Source organism: Nicotiana tabacum, chromosome 14 (genome assembly GCF_000715075.1).
Source record: "Nicotiana tabacum cultivar K326 chromosome 14, ASM71507v2, whole genome shotgun sequence".
In the NCBI taxonomy this organism is placed as follows: domain Eukaryota; kingdom Viridiplantae; phylum Streptophyta; class Magnoliopsida; order Solanales; family Solanaceae; genus Nicotiana; species Nicotiana tabacum.
In genome coordinates, this window is record NC_134093.1 from 15,819,704 (window position 1) to 15,842,811 (window position 23,108).

Below are 23,108 nucleotides of genomic sequence, written 5' to 3' on the forward strand. Positions count from 1 at the left end.
TAAAATGGTAGAGTCCAATACGAATAAGTTTTTTCAGCAAGCTTATTTATAACAGATTACTAAATAGACATCCACCGTATAATATATTTATAACAAGGCGTATTTATTAGCAACACATACATAAGAATACCTAAGACAAAATAATCCATTGTTTAGAGATGAAGACTTGGCCACTAACATAAATAGCTGTCGCTCTCTTAATTCAGGCATCGATTCACTCTTCCGTGGCCATTAGCACTCAGATAAATACGTTATTCTTTCTCACATAAAAAGCCATTTTCAAACTCCACCCATAATCATAATTCCCAATCCCCCCCCCCCCCCCCCCGAAAGTCTTTGATTTTAATTCCCTCTCTCTATCTATCTTTCTTTTCTTTTCTCTAATAATAAAATGCCAATCCACTATTCCCACTATTCCACTCCACTTTATTCTCTACTTCTTCTTCCTTTTTCATCACCATAATCTTCGAATCAGTTCTACACACTTTACCAGTTTTCTTTTAACTGTCACAAGTACACGTGTCTTGTAAATGTGTTCACCAAAATTGGTGTTTCAAACCTGTCAACTTTCTTCTGCTTGATCAATCTTGACACACACAGAGAGAAAGAGAGAGAGAGAGAGAGAGAGAGAGAGAGAGAGTAGAGGAAGAGGGATATGGGTTCAGTAGATTTGGATGATATAATAAACCGTTTAATTGAAGTTCGACATAGACCAGGGAAACAAGTGCAGCTATCTGAATACGAAATCAGGCACCTTTGTCTCAAATCTAAAGAAATTTTCTTGCAACAGCCTAATCTTCTTGAGCTTGATGCACCTATCAAGATCTGTGGTACATGCACTCTTTTAAAATTTCATGTAATCTCTTTTCTTTAATTTAATTTTTAATGGAATTTGAGTTCCCTGGAGTGGGTTTGAGTTTGTTGTTGCAGTTCTTAAAGTTGGTGTCTTTTATAGTTTTATTTTATATAAAGATTTAGTCTTTGATTCTCTTTTTGTTTTCTTTCAAAAGTAATATTGGTTGTTGACTTTAATTGGGTTCTAAGAGCATGAGGTTTAATGCTTGAAGTTGATGTTGTTGTTTTAATTCATGATTAGGTTGAAGGGTGTCACTATATGCTAAGGGGTCGTTCGGTTGGGAAACAAGTTATTCCAAGATTAATTATCCCGGGATTAGTTATACCGCGATTTTATCCCAACCAAACGTCGGATAAACTCATCTCAAATTTAATCCTGGGATTAATTATCCCTTATCCCTCGTACCAAACTATTAGTTTCCTTCAAATTAACATCATGAATTGGCTAGTTTTACTCTTGCTACCATTATAAAACTGTGAAATTAGCCTTTGGCATGTTTCTCTTTTACACAATTCTTCTTCCAATTTTTCTATGATCCTTTCCCTAAGTGAGAAAATTGAATAGTCCTTGCTTCTAGTTATCTAACTGAACCAGTGTGAAAAGGCTATCCTTTCTATGTTTGGTCCAAGAGACTGCTTGATTTACTTCACTTATGTAAAGAATACATCCTCTGCCTTGCAGTCTAATACCGGAAGGTTTTCAAATGCTATTATGGCTGCCGTGTTCCCTTTGACTTTCAATTCTCCTCTTTTTTTCCCAATAGAGCAAGAATTAACACGCACCGCTCTTCTTTTTATTTCTGCTCGTTTTGCTCTCCCCCTTTTTTTGGACAAGTAATCATGGTATTGTTGAATTAGCACTAAGTGAGTGCTGATATGTACAAAATTGTTTGATTACAAATGATGAAGGCAGTTCCTAATAGAGTGTGAAGGAACTCAAAAACTCTATCTAGATTGTATACATATATTAAGTTAGTCCAAAAAGCTAAGAAATTCAAACATTTGTGAAATGTGTGTGAAAGCCTTCAAAACTATGATTGTTCCTTTCCTTCCATATTACCCATAGGACGCAGGCACGTATAAACTATATTGCACCAGACAGTCTTGAGCTCTCTCCCCTTTTCTCTCTGGTCAAACCTAGTCTTAATCTCGATTCTGGAATTCATTGTTCAAACTAAATACTCTCTGTTTTGGTCCTTAATTGGTTCATTCTCTTACGTAATTAAAGTTAGCTTTCTTTTTAATGCATGCAATCTCTCTATATGGGCATGCAATTAATATGTGGAGTCCAACTTAAATCATTGTTAGGTTAAGCTTTTATCGAGTTGTAAATGCTGTCGGTCATCTTGAGATTTACCAATTTGCCAGTCATCAGTTAATAAAATAATCAAAGTGTTTTGTTGTTTGTCATAAATTCTAACATGCAAACCGAAAAACTCTATTAGTTAACATGAAATTTCACCTATTATAGTGATGTGTTGTATGGCTTTCATACTATCTATTTAAGGTATGTCTACTCTTTGGAACTAAACTTGCATGTTTCAATTATAGGTTTGTGGAATGAACAGCATTTCTAGGTTTGCTTACTCCTTTTTTGGAAAAAAGAAAGTCTTCCATTATTAGCTTATACGTCTTTATTCCTGTTGAAAATAAGTAACAGTTGTTCGCCTTTCTCCCCCCTCTTCCCTCCTCTTCTTCTCCCCTATTCTTCCTTTCCACCTTTTCTTGAGCCGAGGGTCTATCGGAAATAGCCTCTCTACCTCTCCAGGTAGGGGTAAGGTCTGCGTACTCACTACCCTCCCCAAACCCCACCCGTGGGATTATACTGGGTATGTTATTGTTGTGCAAGAAATAAACAACTAAATTCAACAAAGAAAATGCAACTTTATTTATTTGTTGATTCTATATTCCAAGTGCATTTATTCAACTGATATTTTGCCCTTTTTCGGTTGTGAAAATGGATGTAAACTGTAAAAAAAGTAGCATTTTTAACTGGCTTGTTTGAAACTGAACAGTAAGCAAAAGATTTTAGAAAACAAAAAAGGAAGAAATAAACTTGGCAATTGGCAAGTCATTAAGAATATATTTCGATGTTAACAATTTCTTAATTACGGTCTTACCAAACCAATATCAAACTGACTTGTCGCTTTCCAATTTTGAATACCAAAATCAAGTAATATCATAAGAGCGCAGGATTTATGTGATTCCGTTTGGTTTGGTGTGTTTGGTCAGTTTTAAAATATTAAACTGAATCCTACATTAGGCCTTTGGTGAAATTTAGTGTGGCATACATTTTTTAGAGCATTTTGGTTTTGATATTATGATATTTGTTACACAAGTGCAGAGATGAGCTGATCAACGGACTAATGATGTTATTAAATTTGGCAAGTTGGTTGCTAATAATGATTTGAAATTCAACTATCAATGTGTATTTTTAGTTAACTGTTAAGGAGTAACTCTTGGGGGGTCTTAACTAGTTTGGGTAGATAATGACATGAAAATCTAAAATTAATAGCATCTTATGATCGAGTTCTCTTGAGAAGGAGTGTGTCTATTTCAGAAAATCAGTTCGGATTCATGTCGGGGCGGTCGACTACAGAAGCCATCCATCTTGTGAGGAGGTTGATGGAGCAATATAGGGAGAGGAAGAAGGACTTACATATGGTGTTCATTGACTTAGAAAAAGCTTACGACAAAGTCCCTAGGGAGGTTCTATGGAGATGTTTGGAGGTTAGCAGCGTTCCGGTAGCGTTCGTTAGGGTGATTAGGGACATGTACGATGGTGCTAAGACTCGGGTGAGGACCGTGGGAGGGGATTCATATTATTTTCCAGTGATGATGGGATTGCATCAGGGATCAACTCTTAGCCCATTTTTATTTGCCCTAGCGATACACGTGCTAACGCATAATATACAGGGGAAAGTGCCATGATGTATGTTATTTGCAGATGATATAGTTCTTAATGACGAGACGCGCGGCGGGGTTAATGCTAAGCTGGAGGTGTGGCGTCAGACCCTGGAATTTAAAGGTTTCAAGTTGAGCATGACAAAAACAGAATATGTGGAGTGTAAGTTCAGTATTGGGACGCATGAACCAGAAGTGGACGTGAAGCTTGATACCCAGGTCATCCCCAAGAGAGATAGTTTCAAATATCTTGGGTCGATTATACAGAGTAACGGGGAGATTAACGAGGATGTCATACACCGTATAGGAGCAGGGTGGTTGAAATGGAGGCTTGATTCTGGTGTTTTGTGTGACAGGAATGTGCCACCTAGACTTAAGGGCAAGTTCTACAAAGCAGTAGTTAGACCGACCATGTTGTATGGAGCCGAGTGTTGGCCAGTCAAAAAATCTCATGCCTAGAAGATGAAAGTAGAAAGAAATAAGGATGTTGCGATGGATGTGTGGGCATACTAGAAAATATAAGATTAAGAATGAATATATTAGGGACAAATTAGATGTGGCCCCGGTGGAAGAGAAGTTGAGGGAATCGAGGCTGAGATGGTTTGGTCATGTGAAGAGGAGAGACGTTGATGCCCCGGTTAGGAGGTGCGAGAGGTTTCCCGCGTCGAGTCAGAGGAGGGGTAGAGGGAGGCCTAAGAAGAACTGGGGTGAGGTGATTAGGCAGGACATGGCTCTCCTCTAGCTTACCGAGGACATGACCCTCGATAGAAAGGTGTGAAGGTCGAAAATTAGGGTGGTGGGTTGATAGACAGTCTAGAGTTTGCCTTGTTACTAGTAGTAGTTGTACTAGTCGGGTACCTTCCTATTCCTAGTCCTTTGTGTTTATATACGGTATGTCAATATTAGCAGTGAGATTGGCACTAACTATTCTTGTTGTTTCATTTCCTTGGATCTCTGTCATTATTCGTTGTATTATTTGCTTACACTGTCTTATTACATTGTTGTTGCTATTGTTTCTCTATTGCTCCATTTTTTTTACGTTCTTGAGCCGAGGGTCTTTCGGAAACAGGCTCTCTACCTTCATAGGTAGGGTTAAGGTCTGCGTACACACTACCCTTCCCAGACCCCACTTGTGGGATTCCATGTTGTTGTTGTGATCGAGTTCTCCTCCCTTTCCACAAGAGAGTTTAACTGCATCCGGCTGCTTCTGCTGCTGCTGTGATCGAGGTGATCGAGTTCTCCTCCCTTTCCACAAGAGAGTTTAACTGCATCCGGTTCCACAACTAAGTATTTCTAATACCTGCTCAGCAGGAATTCTTAAGATCAACCAAATATTATCCAAATATAATCTGTTCTGTAGAAGTACATTCAAACTTTGACCTGTTGATACAAGAACCAGCCACCTTGCTGGTTTAGGTCATACCTTTTCGGTAGCTATGACAAGGCTAGCTAAAACTGAAAAACTGGTGAATTTACTAATCCAGATGGTGGCCAAGCGGGTTTTCATGGCATAAAGAAACTATTAGAGTATTAATTATCCGCTCTACTTTTTCTCATTATCTCCCTCCTAGTGTATAATTTTGTAAATCCTTCCTACCAAGAACAATGCATTTGCAGTCTAACATCAAGAATTTTCTTGAAAGTTGAATCATCCATATCTACACCCCATATCCAATTATATTTGGCTGTAAAAGCATCGGTTCAGCACTCACAAGTCACTGACACTCTGCACTTTTGTACGTTTCGTCTGACTGAAAGTGCTCTCTCAGAAGATCTAAGCTGACTGTATTCTTTGCTTCGAGTTGTGCATGTATCCTGATTGCCAATATGTTCCCCTTTATTCAATTTTATTTTTAATTTTGGTATAGTTCTATTTTCCAACTTCCCCTTATGTTGTTGCTTCTCATTGTCATTTTTGAGGGACCAATATTTGGTTGTAACCCCATAAAAGATTAAAATATATGTTAAAACATTGCTTGCTATTTCTCTCTCTCTTTTTTCTGGGGAAGAAAACATGACTTCTTATCTAATTCTTTTCATGGTGCCATACTTGGCTAGGGGATATCCATGGTCAGTATTCTGATCTACTGAGGCTATTCGAATATGGTGGATTACCTCCAAGATCCAATTACCTATTCTTGGGTGATTATGTGGATCGTGGGAAGCAGAGTCTGGAGACAATATGCCTTATGCTCGCATATAAAATAAAGTATCGTGAAAACTTTTTCCTTTTGAGGGGAAATCATGAATGTGCTTCTGTGAATCGTATATATGGATTCTATGATGAGTGTAAACGAAGGTTCAATGTTCGACTGTGGAAGATATTCACAGATTGTTTTAACTGCATGCCTGTGGCAGCTCTCATTGACGAAAAGATTTTGTGCATGCATGGCGGACTCTCCCCCGAGCTTTATCATCTGGATCAGATAAGGAACCTGCACCGACCAACTGATGTTCCAGAAGCTGGACTGCTTTGTGATCTTTTATGGTCAGATCCTAGTAGAGATGTTAAAGGGTGGGGAATGAGCGATAGGGGCGTTTCCTATACCTTTGGCCCAGATAAGGTGACAGAATTTCTTCAGAAGCAAGATCTTGATCTCATTTGCCGTGCCCACCAGGTTCAGAAACTGAGTGCTTCCAGTTGTTGCTTTTCCCTTCCTTTTCTTTTCAGAATTTTGTTTCTTAAAATTTTACAGTTTATTTGTACTTAATGTAGGTTGTGGAAGATGGATATGAGTTTTTTGCTAACAGACAGCTAGTGACTATTTTCTCAGCCCCTAATTATTGTGGAGAGTTTGACAATGCTGGTGCTATGATGAGTGTGGATGAGACACTGATGTGCTCTTTCCAGATATTAAAGTCGGCAGAGAAGAAGCCTAAGTTTGGATTTGGAAGCACCGCTTATAAAAATGGAACTCTAACCAAAACAAAGGTAAATCTTTCTTCACTGAATACCTTTTGTTACACTGAAAAAGGTAGGGTGTCATTGGTTTATTGATCCTTGGTTCGTGGACCTGTAAAATATGGGATGGTGGATCGGGGTTTGGTTAACTCATTGGTCTTTATGTAGTTGAAGTATTAGGCCCCTTTTCTGCTACCTAGGTTACATCTTTAGATTAAGAATACCCATAAGGGAGTGTTTTCCAACAAGATGATCTATTTGGATCTTGATAGTCATTTAATTAGTTTTGATGACTGGATCTATTTGAACCAGTAAAAATTCTTTGCATAACCCCTTAAGTTCTTTAATCTTCTTTATGAAGATATATAAAAGGTGGTGGTACTTGGACGTTGAGATTTCAATGTTGAATGTTTAGCCTGCACTCACTTTTTCAGCTCGCGATTTCACTTTTTCTGAACCGTGCTCGCGAAATCATGCACGGTTCAGAAAGTTGCTCTAATGTTCTTAGCAAAGTCACATTTTATCAGCCTTGAAGAGTGTGTTCCTGGTCCATCATCCCTTAAAAGTTCATAGCTCGATTATAACTTCCTTTTTTTCAGTAGGAAATATTTTGCATTCCTCGCGGCATTGGGTCAATGACTTTGTGTAAATCGTCGCTACGCAGGCTACTTCTGGAATTCATCAGTAGTCTTAGGATCCAATAAAAGTTTCAACTTTTTCTACATAGCACATCTTGTGATCTCAGATTTCTAATCCAGTATAGGCAGTTATCTAGAGACTGCATCAATTTCGTCGTGCTGTTTTTTCTTTTTATTCATATGCTTTTCTTCCTTTTCTCGGAGTCCTGGAGTCTATTTCATACTTCTTTTGACCACAGTATTGTTCTTTAAATCCACATGCATTATTTCTCGATGCCCTCTTATTAGTGATAATTTAACACAAAGATCTACATTTGTTGCAGTCATTTCTCGGTAAAATAGGATGAGATGAACCAGACACTCAATAATGATTATTACCTCAGTCAGCTCCGTGGCATGCAGCCTCAGCCTCGTCAGGTATCAGGCTCGGGTTGTAAGCATCAAAGAAGACTCAGAAGATGAAGATACCTATGCATGATAGGAATCGAGAAATTTGTGACAATTCTGATTGATGTGTATAATATAAACCAAAATCTGGTGAACGCGGCCTCTATTATTCACCAGCAAAAGATTTACTAACCTTTTTACTCTCAGGGAACTTCCCTGTGCAGTCTGATACAGCAGAAAGGATGATACCGGTTATGTGTAGGAGTGTAAATGAGTCGCTGTTTGTGAACAAAAGTTCAGCTCAAGCTCGTTTATTGAACGAGTTGAGCTGAGCTTTGTGCTCACTATGAAACTCAGGTTGTTTGTTTGTTCATGAACACTTTACATTGCAAAATATGTATCTGTTCGCCTGATCTCAACATTGAAAGTGAACTATGAGGTCCATTAATAGCTAAATAAATGGTCTTCATTGCGATTCTTCGTAGAGTCATTGCTAGTCTATTGAAAGTCCTGAAAATGAGGGTTTTGCAATATCCTCTGATTTCAGCCGTTATCTTGGCTCAAGAATACTGCCCAAATGCAGGCGCGCGCACACACTCTCTCTCTCCCTCTCTCTCTGTGTCTCTATGTTCTTCTCTCCAAATATTGAACTAGGTTGAAGAGTAAAATTGCTCCTGCTACTGTAAAACAAGCCGGAGACGTTTAACTACAATCCCTCAGTTCAAAATAAGTTGAGATCGGTTATGAGAATTCTCACTTATTATGTTACTCCATTTAAATTCATCTCAGGATATTCACCAACCATACGAAAATAGTTTGGTAACTTTGCTGTTTATTCTAGTCCTGCCATCCTATCTCTTTTTTGCCCCAGCAGACACATTCCAAGTTTGATTCTTCACCAACTATTTCAATTCGTTTAGTAGTGGTAGGTTTTCAGTCAAGGTTACTACGAAAACTGGAAATGTTGAAAATTATGTTTGGAAAAGAAGCGGGGATTGAGACTGCGATGATTTGGGCATGTGAGGAGGAGAGACATAGATGTCCTGGCCAGAAGGTGTGAGAGGATGACCATGGCGGGCTTGAGGAAAGGCAGGGATAGGCCAAAGAAATATTGGGGAGAGGTGATTAGGCAGGACATATCGGTCGAGAATTAAGGTGGTGGGTTGACAAGTAGTTGTGACTTTCTCCTAAGTTTACCAGTAGTACTAGTAGTATTCTTGTTGTTGGTTGAGAGATACTTTCTTCTAGTTTGTTAGTATATCTGGTACTCAGCTAACACGTCCATTATTTTTTTTGAAATTGCTATTGGAAATTGTTGCTCCCTGATTGTTACTATTTGATGCTACTTTTTCTCCCCTTTTACTGAAAATTGTTGCTCCATGTTTGTTACTATTTGATGTTACTTTTTCTTCCCTTTTTTCTTATTGTCTTTTGTCTCCCTCTTCTTTCTTTCTTCCCCCTCTTTCCTCTCCCTCTACCCTTTTTCTTCCTTGCCACTTTTTCTTGAGCCGAGAGTCTATTGGAAACAGCCTCTCTACCTCTCCAGGTAGGGGTAAGGTCTGCGTACACACTATCCTTCCCACACCTCACCTGTGAAATTATACTGGGTTTTTTTTTTGTTATTGTTGTTGTTAATGTATGTTTGAAAAAGAAGGTGAAAATGATTTTTGAGGTGAATTTATTAGTAATGCATTGGGAACTCCGAGAAACTTCATTGCTTATCCTGTATTTGCTGATTAATATTATATTGAGTATTAGTTACTAAGGACACATATGAACTTATGAAGTATCTATAGTTTCATTAAAAAAATTCCTTATTGTGGATTTTGTCCTTTAGTGTACACCATGCACAGTATTTACTACATTATTACTTTGTCATTAAAAATATAGAAACAAGACTTAGACAAATGTATCAAATCGATACTATCATTATGTTGGGAAACTGCGCACTATAGCCGCTTTTAAAAATAATTGCCAAGAAAATACATATTTTTGTATGTTAAAGTATATTATGCATATAGTATATACAGTTTATACATTTTTTTTAATATTTGGCTAGCAGATGTAATTATTTTTGGCCGATCAATCAAATATCTAACTTGTCTTTACGTGTAGGGGTGTCGGTTTAGCCGATTATTTTATAAAATTTGTACCATACCATTTTTTCGGTTATTCTATTATGTATAAACAAAATGTGACTTTTCGAAATCGTCCCAATCATGTCGGTTTGTCTTCAGTATCAGTACAGATCGGTTAATTTTCAGTATTTTTTTAAATGTCATGTAAAAGTCACTAGTAGAAGTGGAATGCACTAACATACGTATTTTTATAGGACTTAACAAAACTTTCTAAATAATTTTATTGTTTAGAGGGTGATGAGTTAAGAAAACATGAAAAATGACTAGAGTATAGATCAATCAACTATTCTATAGCAACGCAAAAAAAAAAATACTAAGCAAAGACAAAGGAAATACAAATCACACTAGCAGAAAGTTATTAATCAAGTTAGGACTCAAGAATAAAGTCTATAACAGATTAAATATTCAAAAAGATAAATCTAAATCATACGAAATGAAACATATTCAATACATAATAGTTTGTTACTCATAATCACTAGAATACTTTGTGTCTTGCTAGTGCATATGTTGGAAATAATTTAGTTTCAGTAGGAGTAACATAATAGGTTTGAGAATTAGGATTTTTAGTTTAATTACTTGTTGACCTGTAACCGTTTTCATAATTTGAAGGTCAAGAAATAATTTAATGCTTTATTAATTTTAAACTTAATATATAAATATGTTTTTCACATGTAAATTTATTCTGTACGGTTCGGTATTTTTTCGGTTTATTTTCATAAAATAAAAAACCAACCCTAATTATCGGTACAATTATAGATTTATATAACCTACGATTTTATTAAAAAAGACTTAAATATCGATTCGATGCAGTACGGTTCAATCGATTTAATCGATTTTTAAATATCCATCGAACCCCTAACTTATTTGTTTTGGCAGATACCTATGTATTTTCTGTCGTAAGGGACCCTTTAGTATGAAAACATCTCCTGATCTGACGTTAATCTTACGGTTAGCTATTAATTCTTTATATAGGAAATTTGAGTGTACTATACAAGAGTTTGAAAAAGGAGAAAATTTGAACCACAAGCTAAAACCTAAACATACAAAAGACATAGAAGTTCAACATATTATCATATTGAAACATTTGACACAATCAAAGCATGACATAGATATGACTAAAGCTTAACAAAGTATGATCTCAACAACTATATTATAAAATGATAATGTGGTATCACTAAGGTTACGGTTGGATAGATAGGATTTCCCACTCTTAATCAGAAATCTCAAGTTCGAGCTTTAAGAATGAAAAATTCTCGTAGGGAGTGCTTAATTTCCCCTTTAATTAAGTGGGGATCCGGATTATGAAACATACTAGAAATTTTTCAAGGCTAAAGATACAAAATGATCCAAAAAATTTATTCGTTTGAGATTCTCTTCCTCAATCACAAGTTTTTGATAAGGCATCTAAGCTGTTGATTATTAACCGATGACTGTGAAAAGCTATAGAAATTGACTTTAAATACTAAAGTAACAGAAACAAATTAAATTATGTGAGATAACGTTGTTGGGCTATCTTTTTTCACAGTCTTGAGATATTAAATGTTGTTATAGGATCAATAAAGTGGAAGGAGATACCATGATGAAAATATATCTCATATTTGATTAATATTATTGACCCAAATTCAATGCAAAACTTGCATTCCAACTAAGTTTTACAAGGATGCGATTATACCAGTATTAACGCATCAAATCCATCAAAATTCCAATGTTAAGCGTACGTCACGATGGTTCAACTAAAAAAAGACTATGTTTTACAAACAAGATTAACTTTGTTTGCTTTACGAAATGAGATTGTCAATATGAACGTAATAACTCTCAATATAAACATCGAGTTAAGGGTTTGTGAAAATTGAAATTAATGGAAAGAACAATGAAAATTCACAACTATAATGTATACCTTATGCAGACGATTAATAAGGGGCAAGTGCACATATAATCAATTTCAGGGATGCTATTTAGAGATTAATCAGTACTTATTTTGTCATGAAATTTTAAACTAAAAATCTTAACTTCAAAATAACTAAGAACATTTTTGTCCTGAAAATTTGAACAACAAAAAAATTGAAATTGAGGAGTTGTGATTAATTTAGGCACTTACGACCACTTGATTTAGATATGGATGGACTAACTTTGCCTAAACTGACTTCTGACTCTTATAATATATGCATTTCATGTTCTCAACAAAATATCTTAGACATTTTAAAAAGTAGAAGGGGGAAGAGGGTCAACTAAGACTTAATGATACTTGCGTACTAACTTCCTTTTATATGATTTTTAACATTGTTTTTAGTTGCCATAACACTACTTATTACTAGTTAATAATCTTTTTCTTTGTTCTTGATAGTTGAAACCCGTACAATGACTGTTTAACTAACTATATATAAGAAATATTGGCTTAATTACATAAATAATAACCTCAAAATTTAAGGTGATTTATAGTTTTTTTTGGGGTAATTAAAAAGGAGTCTAATTATTACTATCTTTTTCCATTGACTTTCCGATATATATTAATTAATTTGAGAGAAATTGTAACGACTCGGACGGTCGTTTTGAGTATTATAGCCCCGTTTCTCCCATTTACTGCTCAATTTGTGACTTACAGTTGTTATATGACTTGTCGGGGTAATTGATTTGGGTCTGGTGAGGTCTTGGAATGAATTAGAACACTTAGTTCCAAAGTTTAAATCTTAAGTTGAAAAGGTTGGCTGGATGTCAATCTATGTGTACACGACCCCAGAATAAAATTTTGATGATTCCAATAGCTCCGTATGGTAATTTTGAATTTAGAAGCGTGTCCGAAAAATTATTTAGAAGCCCGTAGCTAAATTAGGCTTGTAATGACGAAATTAGAAATTTAAGTTTGAAAGTTTGACCGGGGAGTTGACTTTTTGATATCGGGGTCGTAATCCAGTTCTGAAAAATTTTCACAGGTCCATTGTGTCATTTATGATTTGTGTGCAAAATTTGAGGTCAATCGGACTTGATTTGATAGGTTTCGGCATCGAATGTAGAAATTGTAAGTTCTTAGTTTCATTAAACTTGAATTATGGTATGATTCGTGGTTTAATTATTGTTTGATGTGATTTGAGACTTCGACTAAGTTCGTATGATGTTTTAGAACTTGTTGGTATATTTGGTTGAGGTCCTGGGGGTCTCGGATGAGTTTCAGATGGTTAACGGATCAAATTTGGACTTAGAACAATTGAAACTTACTGCTGCCTACTAATGCAATCGGACAGGCGGAAATTGGCTCGTAGGTGCGAGCCCGCATAAGCGACAAAATGATCGCAGATGCGTCCTGGGCTAAGGGGGACTGGCACCGTAGAAGCGGATGCTTCTTCGCAGAAGCGAACGTAGTAGCATAAACGATTGCTTCACCGCAAAAGCGGAACCGCAAATGCGGTTAAAATTCTGCAGAAGCGGAACCTCTGGGCAGTGTACAAAAAACAGAGGGTTCCGACATTTTGGACATTTTCAATACGGTTTTGGGAGATTTTTCAGAGAGAATTCACGGAAAAACTTGAGGTAAGTCACTTGTGATCATTGTTAGTCAATAATATTGAATTATCATTGAGTATTTCGACTAGATTACGTATTTTTGAGGTGAAATTAAAGGATTTGGGCTTAGGGATTTCAAAATAAGGATTTAAGATTTGGAGGTCGAGTTGATGTCGGAATTTGGTAAAATTGGTATGGTTGGATTCACGGTTGAATGGGCGTTCATATTTTGTAACTTCTGTCGGGTTTCGAGATATGGGCCCCACATGCGATTTTTGGGTACAATTTCGGATTTTGTTGGAAAATTAATATTTTCATATGGAATCAATTACTATAATTTGTATTGACTGAATCGAATTATTTGTGACAAGATTCGAGGCGTTTGAAGACCGATTCGCGAGGCAAAGGCATAGCAGAATAAAGAATTACACGGTTTGAGGTATGTAATAGTTCTAAATTTGGTCATGAGGGTATGAAACCCTGAATTATGTGTTATGTGATCGATTTTGAGGTGATGCACATGCTAGGTGACGGGCGTGTAGGTGTGCACCGTAGAAATTGTGACTTGGTCAAATTTCATAGAAATGTGTAGTTAAATAATCTGTTGTTATCTGTACATTCTCCATGTAGTAGAGAAATTTAACCACAAATCATGTTTAGAATATATATTGGCTCTCTAGGGACCAACAAAGGTCGTGTACATGTTGAATTATCTGCTAAATTATTATTTTTTACTCAGTCACAGTTTACTTATTTATTTTATCTCAGTCTCTATTGTTCATTATTGATGCATCATATCATTGTTGTTTGGGCTGATTTTCATGATTATTGATAGCCCGAGAGACTGGAGTGATTTATGACTGAGTGAAGTCGAGGGCCTGACTGTGAGATATTATATTATAGCACGTGAGTTATCCGTGCAGCACGTGAGTTGTCCGTGCGAATTCAGATATTGATACTATAGCACGTGAGTTGTCTGTGCAATATGTGAGTTGTCCGTGTGGATCCAGATATTGATACTATAGCACGTGAGTTGTCCGTGCAACACGTGAGTTGTCCGTGCGGATTATAGCGCTTTGGCTGAAGGAGCCCCTCCAGAGTCTGTACACACCCCCAGTGAGCGCATGTACCTACTGAGTGCGAGTGCTGAGTGAATGGAATGGCTAAGTGACTGTGGTCCTGAGATGATGCATTTGATTCTCATTATTGTTGCACTTTAGCTGTCTTATACCATTGTTTTGAAAATTTCTGAGAGATATTATCTTATATTTCAGTTGAACTTGACATGAAATTACTGTTTTGGCATTAAATATTGAACTTTAAAGCATGCCTACCTTGTTATGTTGGAAATTACTGTAATTGGACTCAGTTGTGAAGCTCGTCACTACTTTCAGTTCTTTATTTAATATTATTATTTGCTGAGTTGGTTGTACTCATACAACACCCTGCACTTCGTGTGCAGATCCAGGTATTCCCGGACACTGTGAGTGTTGATTTCTTCGCATAATTGATTATCTGGTGATTTTGAGGTAGCTGTCGGTGTTTCGCATACCTTGTCTCTCCTTCCTTATCTTATTGATTATTGTATTTGGTCTCAAACTATTATAAGCCGTATTTTCCAGATTTGTGATGTATAGATGCTCATGTACTCTGTGACACCCTGATAGTTGGGAATTTCGCATTATATTTTGTGTTTTCTATCCTGGTTATGCAAACTTTTACTACTAAAACTGCTTAAAATTCATTCTTGCTAAAATTGTCTGAAATATTTGGGAAAAATCGGCTTGCCTAGTACCACGTTAGGCGCCATCACGACATATTAGGATTTTGTGTCATGACAAGTTAGTATCAGAGCTCTAGGTTACATAGGTCTCACAAGTATGAGCAGGTTTAGTAGAGTCTTGCGGATAAGTACAGAGACATGTGTACTTATCTTCGAGAGACTGCCGAACAATTAGGAAAAATTTTACTTTCTTGTTTTTTGTCGTGCAAATTTGTTGATTCCGAAAACTAAATGTCTATTATTCTATTCTCTCAAAGATGGTGAGGACACGTATTACCGGATTGTACAGTCAACCACCAGTGCCACCAGTTAGGGCCGCTAGAGGCCGGGGCCGAGTTAGAGGTCGAGGTGTAGCTCGTATAGCCGGCGGGACCAAACTCAAGCACCAGTTGTGCCTATTGTGATTCGAGGTATTCAGGAAGCTTTGGCCTAGATATTGACAGTTTGCACTGGCCTTGCTCAGGTGGTTTCGGCTCAGGCCGCACCAGCCACGTCTTAGGCCTGGGAGGTACTCATACCCCTGTTGCCCGTACTCCAGAGCAGGTAGGGCAGGGACTTCAGATACCGGGAGCACTACCAGCCTAACCGGTTGCAGCTGCTCAGGCCCCGGTGGTCCCGGTTATGGCAGATGATGAGCAGAGGAGACTTGAGAGATTTGGGAGGCTTCGAACTCCATCATTTAGCGGTGCTGAGTCAGAAGATGCTCAGGGCTTTCTGGATAAGTGCCAGCGGATGCTTCACACAACGGGTATTTTGGAGACCAGTGGGGTCTCGTTCACTACTTTTCAGTTTTCTGGGGATGTCTTCAGATGGTGGGAGGCTTATGAGAGACGCAGGACGGTCGGTGTAGTGCCACTTATATGACAGGAGTTCTCTGTTCTCTTTTTGGAGAAGTTCGTGCCGCAGTCTTGCAGGGAGGAGCTGTGCAGACAGTTTGAGCAGCTTCGATAGGATGACATGTGTGTGACCCAGTACTAGATGAGGTTTTTTGAGTTGGCTTATCACGCAGTTTGATTGGTTCCTACTGATAGGGAGAGGATTAGGAGGTTCATTGATGTCCTCACGTATCAGTTGCGGTTGCTTATGACTAGGGAGAGGTTATCTGGTGCCACTTTTGATGAGATGGTTAACATTGCTTAGCCGATAGAGGTGGTCCACAGCTAGGAGGGTGGTGATAGGGAGGCCAAGAGACCTCGAGGTTAAGGCGGTTTCGGTGGGGTACCTTCTGGGGGACAGTCCTACCACAGTAGGGGTCGTCCTTATAGGCCCGCTTAGACAACTCGTCCAGCTCATCGTGGTGCATCAGCTAGCCACGGTTCTTACAATGCTCACTCAGGCCAATCTTCATTCAGTGCACTACCAGAGCAGAGTTCTCACCATGCCTTGTCCGCTCAGGATTCTATAGGTAATTCCTCGGGTTATTAGGAGCAATAGTTCAGTCAGAGGAGGGGTTATTTCGAGTGCGGGGAATTTAGTCATTTCAAGAGAGATTGTCCTAGACTGTTGAGTGGGGCTCCATAATAGAGTTCTCGACCGACGACACCAACACCAGCAGTTACACCACCCGTCCAGCCAGCTCGGGGTGGGGCTCAGCCAATTAGGGATCGTCCAAGAGGGAGAGGCCGATCAGGTGACGGTCAAGCCCGATTCTATGCTTTTCCTGCCAGACCAGATGCCGTTGTTTCAGATGCAGTGATCACAGGTATTGTCTCAGTGTGCCACAGGGAAGCTTTTATATTTTTTGACCCTGGTTCTAGTTATTCGTATGTATCATCGTACTTTACTCATTATCTGGATATGCCCCGTGAGTCCTTAGTTTCACATGTTCGTGTATCTACGCTGGTGGGCGATACTATTATTGTGGACCGTGTGTATCAGTCATGTGTTGTAACTATTGGGGGACTGGAGACTAGAGTTGATATCTTATTGCTTTGTATGGTTGGTTTCGATGTAATCTTGGGTATTGATTGGTTGTCTCCATGTCATGCTGGTTTTGGGCTGTCACGCAAAAACTGTAATGTTGGCGATGCCGGGTTTGCTGAAGGTCGAATGGAGAGGTTCTCTAGATTATGTTCCCAGTAAGGTAATTTCTTATTTGAAGGCCCAACGTATGGTTGGGAAGGGGTATTTTTCATATTTGGCCTTTGCGAGAGATGTTGATGCCGATACTCCTAATTGATTCAGTACCGGTAGTGCGAGACTTTCCAGATGTATTTTCTGCAGACCTGCCGGGTATGCCACCCGACATGGATATTGATTTCAGTTTTGACTTGGTGTGAGGAATTTAGCCCATTTCTATTCCTCCATATCGTATGGCACCAGCTGAGTTAAAAGAATTGAAAGAGAAACTTTAAGAACTTCTTGATAAGGGGTTTATTAGGCCTAGTGTGTCGCCTTGGGGTGCACCGGTTCTGTTTGTGAAAAATAAAGATGGTACTTTGCGGATGTGTATCAACTACAGACAGTTGAACAAAGTTACAATCAAGAATAAGTATCCTTTACCGCGTATTGATGATTTATTTGACCAGCTTTAAGGAGCGAAGGTATTCTCCAAAATTGATCTGAGATCTGGGTATCACCAGATAAAAATTCGGGATTCGGATATTCTAAAGACGACATTCAGGACTCGTTATGGTCACTATGAATTTCTTGTGATGTCTTTTGGGCTGACCAACGCCCCAACAATATTTATGCACTTGATGAATAATGTATTCCAGCCGCATCTTGATTTGTTTGTCGTAGTATTTATTGATGATATCCTGGTGTACTCATGTAGCCGGGAGGAACACGCACAACATCTGAGTATTGTACTATAGAGACTGAGGGATGAGAAACTTTATGCCAAATTCTCCAAGTGTGAGTTCTGGCTTAGTTCGGTGGCATTCTTGGGACACATAGTGTCCAGTGAAGGAATTAAGGTGGATCCGAAGAAGATAGAGGTCAGTTCAGAGTTGGCCCAGGCCATCTTCAGCTACTGCGATTCGGAGTTTTCTCGGCTTGGCCGGTATTATTATCACTTCATGGAGGGTTTCTCGTCTATTGCGGCGCCTATGACCAAATTGACCCAGAAATGTGCTTCGTCAGGTGGTCGGATGAGTGTGAAGAGAGCTTTCGGAAGCTTAAGACAACTTTAACTACAACCATATTATTGGTATTGCCTACAGGTTTAGGGTCTTATAATGGGTATTGTGATGCATCGCATATTGGTCTCGGTGCAGTGCTGATGCAAGACGGTAGGGTGATTGCCTATGTGTCCAGACAATTAAAGTTACATGAGAAGAATTATCCGGTCCACGGCCTTGAGTTAGCAGCTATAGTTCATGCCTTGAAGATTTGGCGGCATTATTTGTTCGATGTCCATTGTGAGGTTTATACCGATCACCGGAGTCTACAACATCTGTTTAAACAGAGGATCTTAATTTGCGGCAGTGGAGGTGGTTGGAGTTGCTTAAGGATTATGATATGACCATTCTCTATCATCCTGGAAAGGCCAATGTGTTGCCGATAGCTTGAGTCGTAAGGCGGAGAGTTTGGGCAGCTTAGCATACTTACCGGTAGCAGAGAGGCCTTTAGCCTTGGATATTTAGGCCTTGGCAAACTAGTTTGTCAGATTGGATATTTCCGAGCCAAGCCGAGTTTTGGCTTGTATGGTTTCTCAGCCTTCTCTTTATGATCGTATCAGAGAAAGTCAGTATGATGACCCTTATCTGCTTGTCCTTAAGGACACGGTTCAACACGGTGATGCCAAGGAAGTCACTATTGGGGATGACGGTGTATTACGAATACATGGCAGGCTATGTATGCCTAATGTAGATGGTTTGTGTGAGTTGATTCTCTAGGAGGCTCACAGTTCGCGGTACTCCATTCATCCAGGTGTCGCGAAGATGTATCAGGATTTGAGGCAACACTATTGGTGGAGGCGAATGAAGAAAGATATAGTTAGGTTTGTAGCTCGGTGTTTAAATTGTCAACAGGTGAAGTACGAGCATCAGAGACCGGGCGGATTGCTTCAGAGACTTGAAATTTCGGAGTGGAAGTGAGAGCGTATTACCATGGGCTTCGTAGTTGGGCTCCCATAGACTTTGAGAAAACTTGATGCTGTTTGGGTGATTGTAGATCGGTTGACCAAGTCCGCGCATTTTATTCCAGTTGGTACTACCTATTCTTCGGAGCTGTTGGCTGAGATTTATATCCGCGAGGTTGTTCGACTACACGGTGTGCCAGTGTCTATCATTTCAGATCGGGGCACGCAGTTTACATCACAGTTTTGGAGAGCAGTACAACGAGAATTAGGTACACAGGTTCAGCTGAGTACAACATTTCACCCTCAGACAGACGAACAGTCCGAGCGTATTATTCAGATATTGGAAGATATGCTACACGCTTGTGTTATAGATTGAGGGTTCTTGGGATCAGTTTCTGCCACTGATAGAGTTTGCCTATAATAATATCTACCAATCGAGCATTCAGATGGCTCCGTATGAGGCTTTATATAGGAGACAGTGTCGGTGTCGGTCTCCGGTGGGTTGGTTTGAGCTGGGTGAGGCTAGACTATTAGGTACTGATTTAGTTCAGGATGCTTTGGAAAAGGTTAAATTGATTTAGGAGAGACTTCATACGGCACAGTCTAGACAGAAGAGTTATGCCGCCAGGAAGGTCCGTGATGCTGCTTACATGGTTGGGGAGAAGGTTCTGCTCAAGGTTTCACCCACGAAGGGTGTGTTGAGGTTCGGGAAGAAGGGCAAGTTGAGTCCTCGGTATATTGGGCCTTTTGAAATACTTAAGAAGATTGTAGATGTGGCTTATGAACTTGCATTGCCGCCTAGTCTATCGAGTGTTCATCAAGTGTTTTATGTATCTATGCTCCGGAAGTATGTCGGGGATCCGTCTCATGTTTTGGATTTCAGCACAGTGCAGTTGGATGGTAATTTGACTTATGATGTGGATCCGGTGGCCATTTTAGACCGGCAGGTTCGAAAGTTGAGATCGAAGAACATAACTTCGGTGAAAGTGCAGTGGAGAGGCCAGCCAGTCGGAGAAGCTACTTGGGAGACTGAGCGGGAGATGCGGAGCAAATATCCACACCTATTTGAGACTGCATGTATAATTCTAACCCTCTCGAGGACGAACGTTTGTTTAAGTGGGGGAGAATATAACGACCCGGCCGGTCGTTTTGAATATTACAACCCCGTTCCCCCATTTACTGCTCAATATATGCCTTACAGTTATTATATGACTTGCCGGGGTAACTGGTTTGGGTCCGGTAAGGTCTTGGAATGAATTGGAACACTTAGTTCCAAAGTTTAAAACTTAAGTTGAAAAGGTTGGCAGGATTTCGACCTATGTGTAAACGACCTCCGAATAAAGTTTTGATGATTCAAATAGTTCCGTATGGTGATTTTGAACTTAGGAGCGTGTCCGAAAAATTATTTGGAAGCCCATAGCTAAATTAGACTTGTAATGGCGAAATTAGAAAATTAAGTTTGAAAGTTTGACCAAGGAGTTGACTTTTTGATATCGGGGTCAGAATCCAATTCTGAAAATTTTCACAGGTCCGTTATGTCATTTATGGCTTATGTGAAAAATTTGAGGTCAATCGGCTTTGATTTGATAGTTTTCGGCATCGAATGTAGAAGTTGGAAGTTCTTAGTTTCATTAAGCTTGAATTGGGGTATGATTCGTGGTTTTAGCATTGTTTGATGTGATTTGAGACTTTGACTAAGTTCGTATAATGCTTTAGGACTTGTTGGTATATTTAGTTGAGGTCCCGGGGGCTTCGGATGAGTTTCAGAAGGTTAACTGATCAAATTTGGACTTAGAACAATTGAAACTTGCTGTTGCCTACTGATGCAATCGCACCAGCAGAAATTGGCTCGCAGGTGTGAGCCCGCAGAAGCGACAAAATGGTCGCAGATGCGGCCTGGGCTAAGGGGGGCTGGTACCACAGAAGCGGACGCTTCTTCGCAGAAGCGAGTCCGCAGAAGCGAAGGCAGTCGCAGAAGCGGTTGCTTCACTGCAAAAGCTGAACCGCAGATGCGATTAAAATTCCGCAGAAGCGGAACCTCTAGGTAGTGTACAAAAACCGAGGGTTCCGACATTTTGGACATTTTCAACACGGTTTTGGGCAATTTTTCAGAGAGAATTCACGGAAAAACTTGAGGTAAGTCACTTGCGATCATTGTTAGTCAATAATATTGGATAATCATTGAGTATTTCGACTAGATTACATGTTTTGGAGGTAAAATTAGAGGATTTGGGCTTATGGACTTCAAAATAAGGATTTAAGATTTGGAGGTCGAGTTAATGTCAGAATGTGGTAAAATTGGTATGGTTGGACTCGTGTTGAATAGGCATTCATATTTTGTAACTTCTGTCGGGTTCCGAGACATGGGCCCCACGAGTGATTTTTGGGTGCAATTTCAGATTTTGTTGAAAAATTAATATTTTCGTATGGAATCAATTCCTATAATTTGTATTTACTGAATCGAATTATTTGTGACTAGATTCGATGCGTTTGGAGACCGATTCGCGAGGCAAAGGCATAGCAGAATAAAGAATTACGCGGTTTAAGGTAAGTAACAATTCTAAATTTGGTCATGAGTGTATGAAACCCCGAATTATATGTTTTGTGATCGATTTTGAGGTGACACACATCCTAGGTGACGGGCGTATGGGCGTGCACCGTAAAAATTGTGACTTGGTCAAATTTTATGGAACTGTACAGTTGAATAATCTGTTGTTATCTGTACATTCTCCATGTAGTAGAGAAATTGAACCACAAATCATGTTTAGATTATATGTTGGCACTGTAGGGACCAACAAAGGTCGGGTACATGTTGAATTATCTGCTAAATTATTATTTGTACTCAGTCACAGTTTACTTGTTTATTTTATCTCAGTCTCTATTGTTCATTATTGATGCATCATATCATTGTTGTTTGGGCTAATTTTTATGATTATTGAGAGCCCGAGATACTGGAGAGATTTATGATTGAGTGAGGCCGAGAGCCTGATTGTGAGATATTATACTATAGCACGTGAGTTGTCCGTGCGGATCCATATATTATACTATAGCACGTGAGTTGTCCGTGCGGATCCAGATATTGATATTATAGCACGTGAGTTGTCCGCGTGGATCCAGATATTGATACTATTGTACGTGAGTTGTCTGTGCAAATTATAGCACTTTGGCTGAAGGAGCCCCTCCGGAGTCTGTACACACCCCCAGTGAGCGCAGATACCTACTGAGTGCGAGTGCTGAGTGCTGAGTGCTGAGTGAATGGAATGGCTTAGTGACTGTGGTCCTGAGAGGATGCATTTTATTCTCATTATTGTTGCACTTCAGCTGTCTTATACCACTGTTTTGAAAATTTCTGAGAGATATTATCTTATAATTCAGTTGAACTTGACATGAAATATGCCTACCTTGTTGTGTTGGAAATTTCTGTAATTGGACTCAGCTGTGAAGCTCGTCACTACTTTCAGTTCTTTATTTAATATTGTTACTTGCTGAGTTGGTTGTACTCATACTACACTCTGCACTTCGTGTACAGATCCAGGTATTTCCGGACACCGTAGGTGTTGATTTCTTCGTACATTTGATTATCCGGAGATTTTGAGGTAGCTGTCAGTGTTTCGCAGACCTTGTCTCTCCTTCCTTATCTTATTGATTATTGTGTTTGGTCTCAAACTATTATAGGCCGTATTTTCTAGACTTGTAATGTGTAGATGTTCATGTACTCTGTGATACCCCGATAGTTGGGAATTTCACATTATATTTTGGGTTTTCTATCTCGGTTATGCGAATTTTTACTACTAAAACTGCTTAAAATTCATTCTTGCTAAAAGTATTGGAAATATTTGGGAGAAATCGGCTTGCCTAGTACTACGTTAGGCGCCATCACGATAGGTTAGGATTTTGAATCTCAGTTTTGGAATGATTTGGTGGAGTTTTGAGCTGGTTTGAATTGAAAATTCGAAATAAAAAATGAACATGAAAAAAA

The 23,108-nt window shown here is 39.1% G+C and overlaps 1 protein-coding gene across 2 annotated transcripts; it reads left to right on the top strand.

Moving 5' to 3' along the window:
- The first annotated feature begins 413 nt into the window (after positions 1–413).
- On the top strand, positions 414–8,114 carry LOC107828780 (serine/threonine-protein phosphatase PP1). 2 transcript variants are annotated; one of them, XM_016656150.2, is made up of 4 exons: positions 414–856; positions 5,818–6,377; positions 6,476–6,691; positions 7,623–8,114. In XM_016656150.2, exons 1-4 carry the CDS (start codon positions 835–837, stop codon positions 7,644–7,646), a joined length of 822 nt encoding a protein of 273 aa, XP_016511636.1. In that variant the 5' UTR covers positions 414–834; the 3' UTR covers positions 7,647–8,114. The 2 variants fall into 2 exon arrangements, with proteins under 2 accessions (XP_016511636.1, XP_016511635.1); XM_016656149.2 differs by having other exon boundaries at positions 414–830.
- Positions 8,115–23,108: the final 14,994 nt, after the last annotated feature.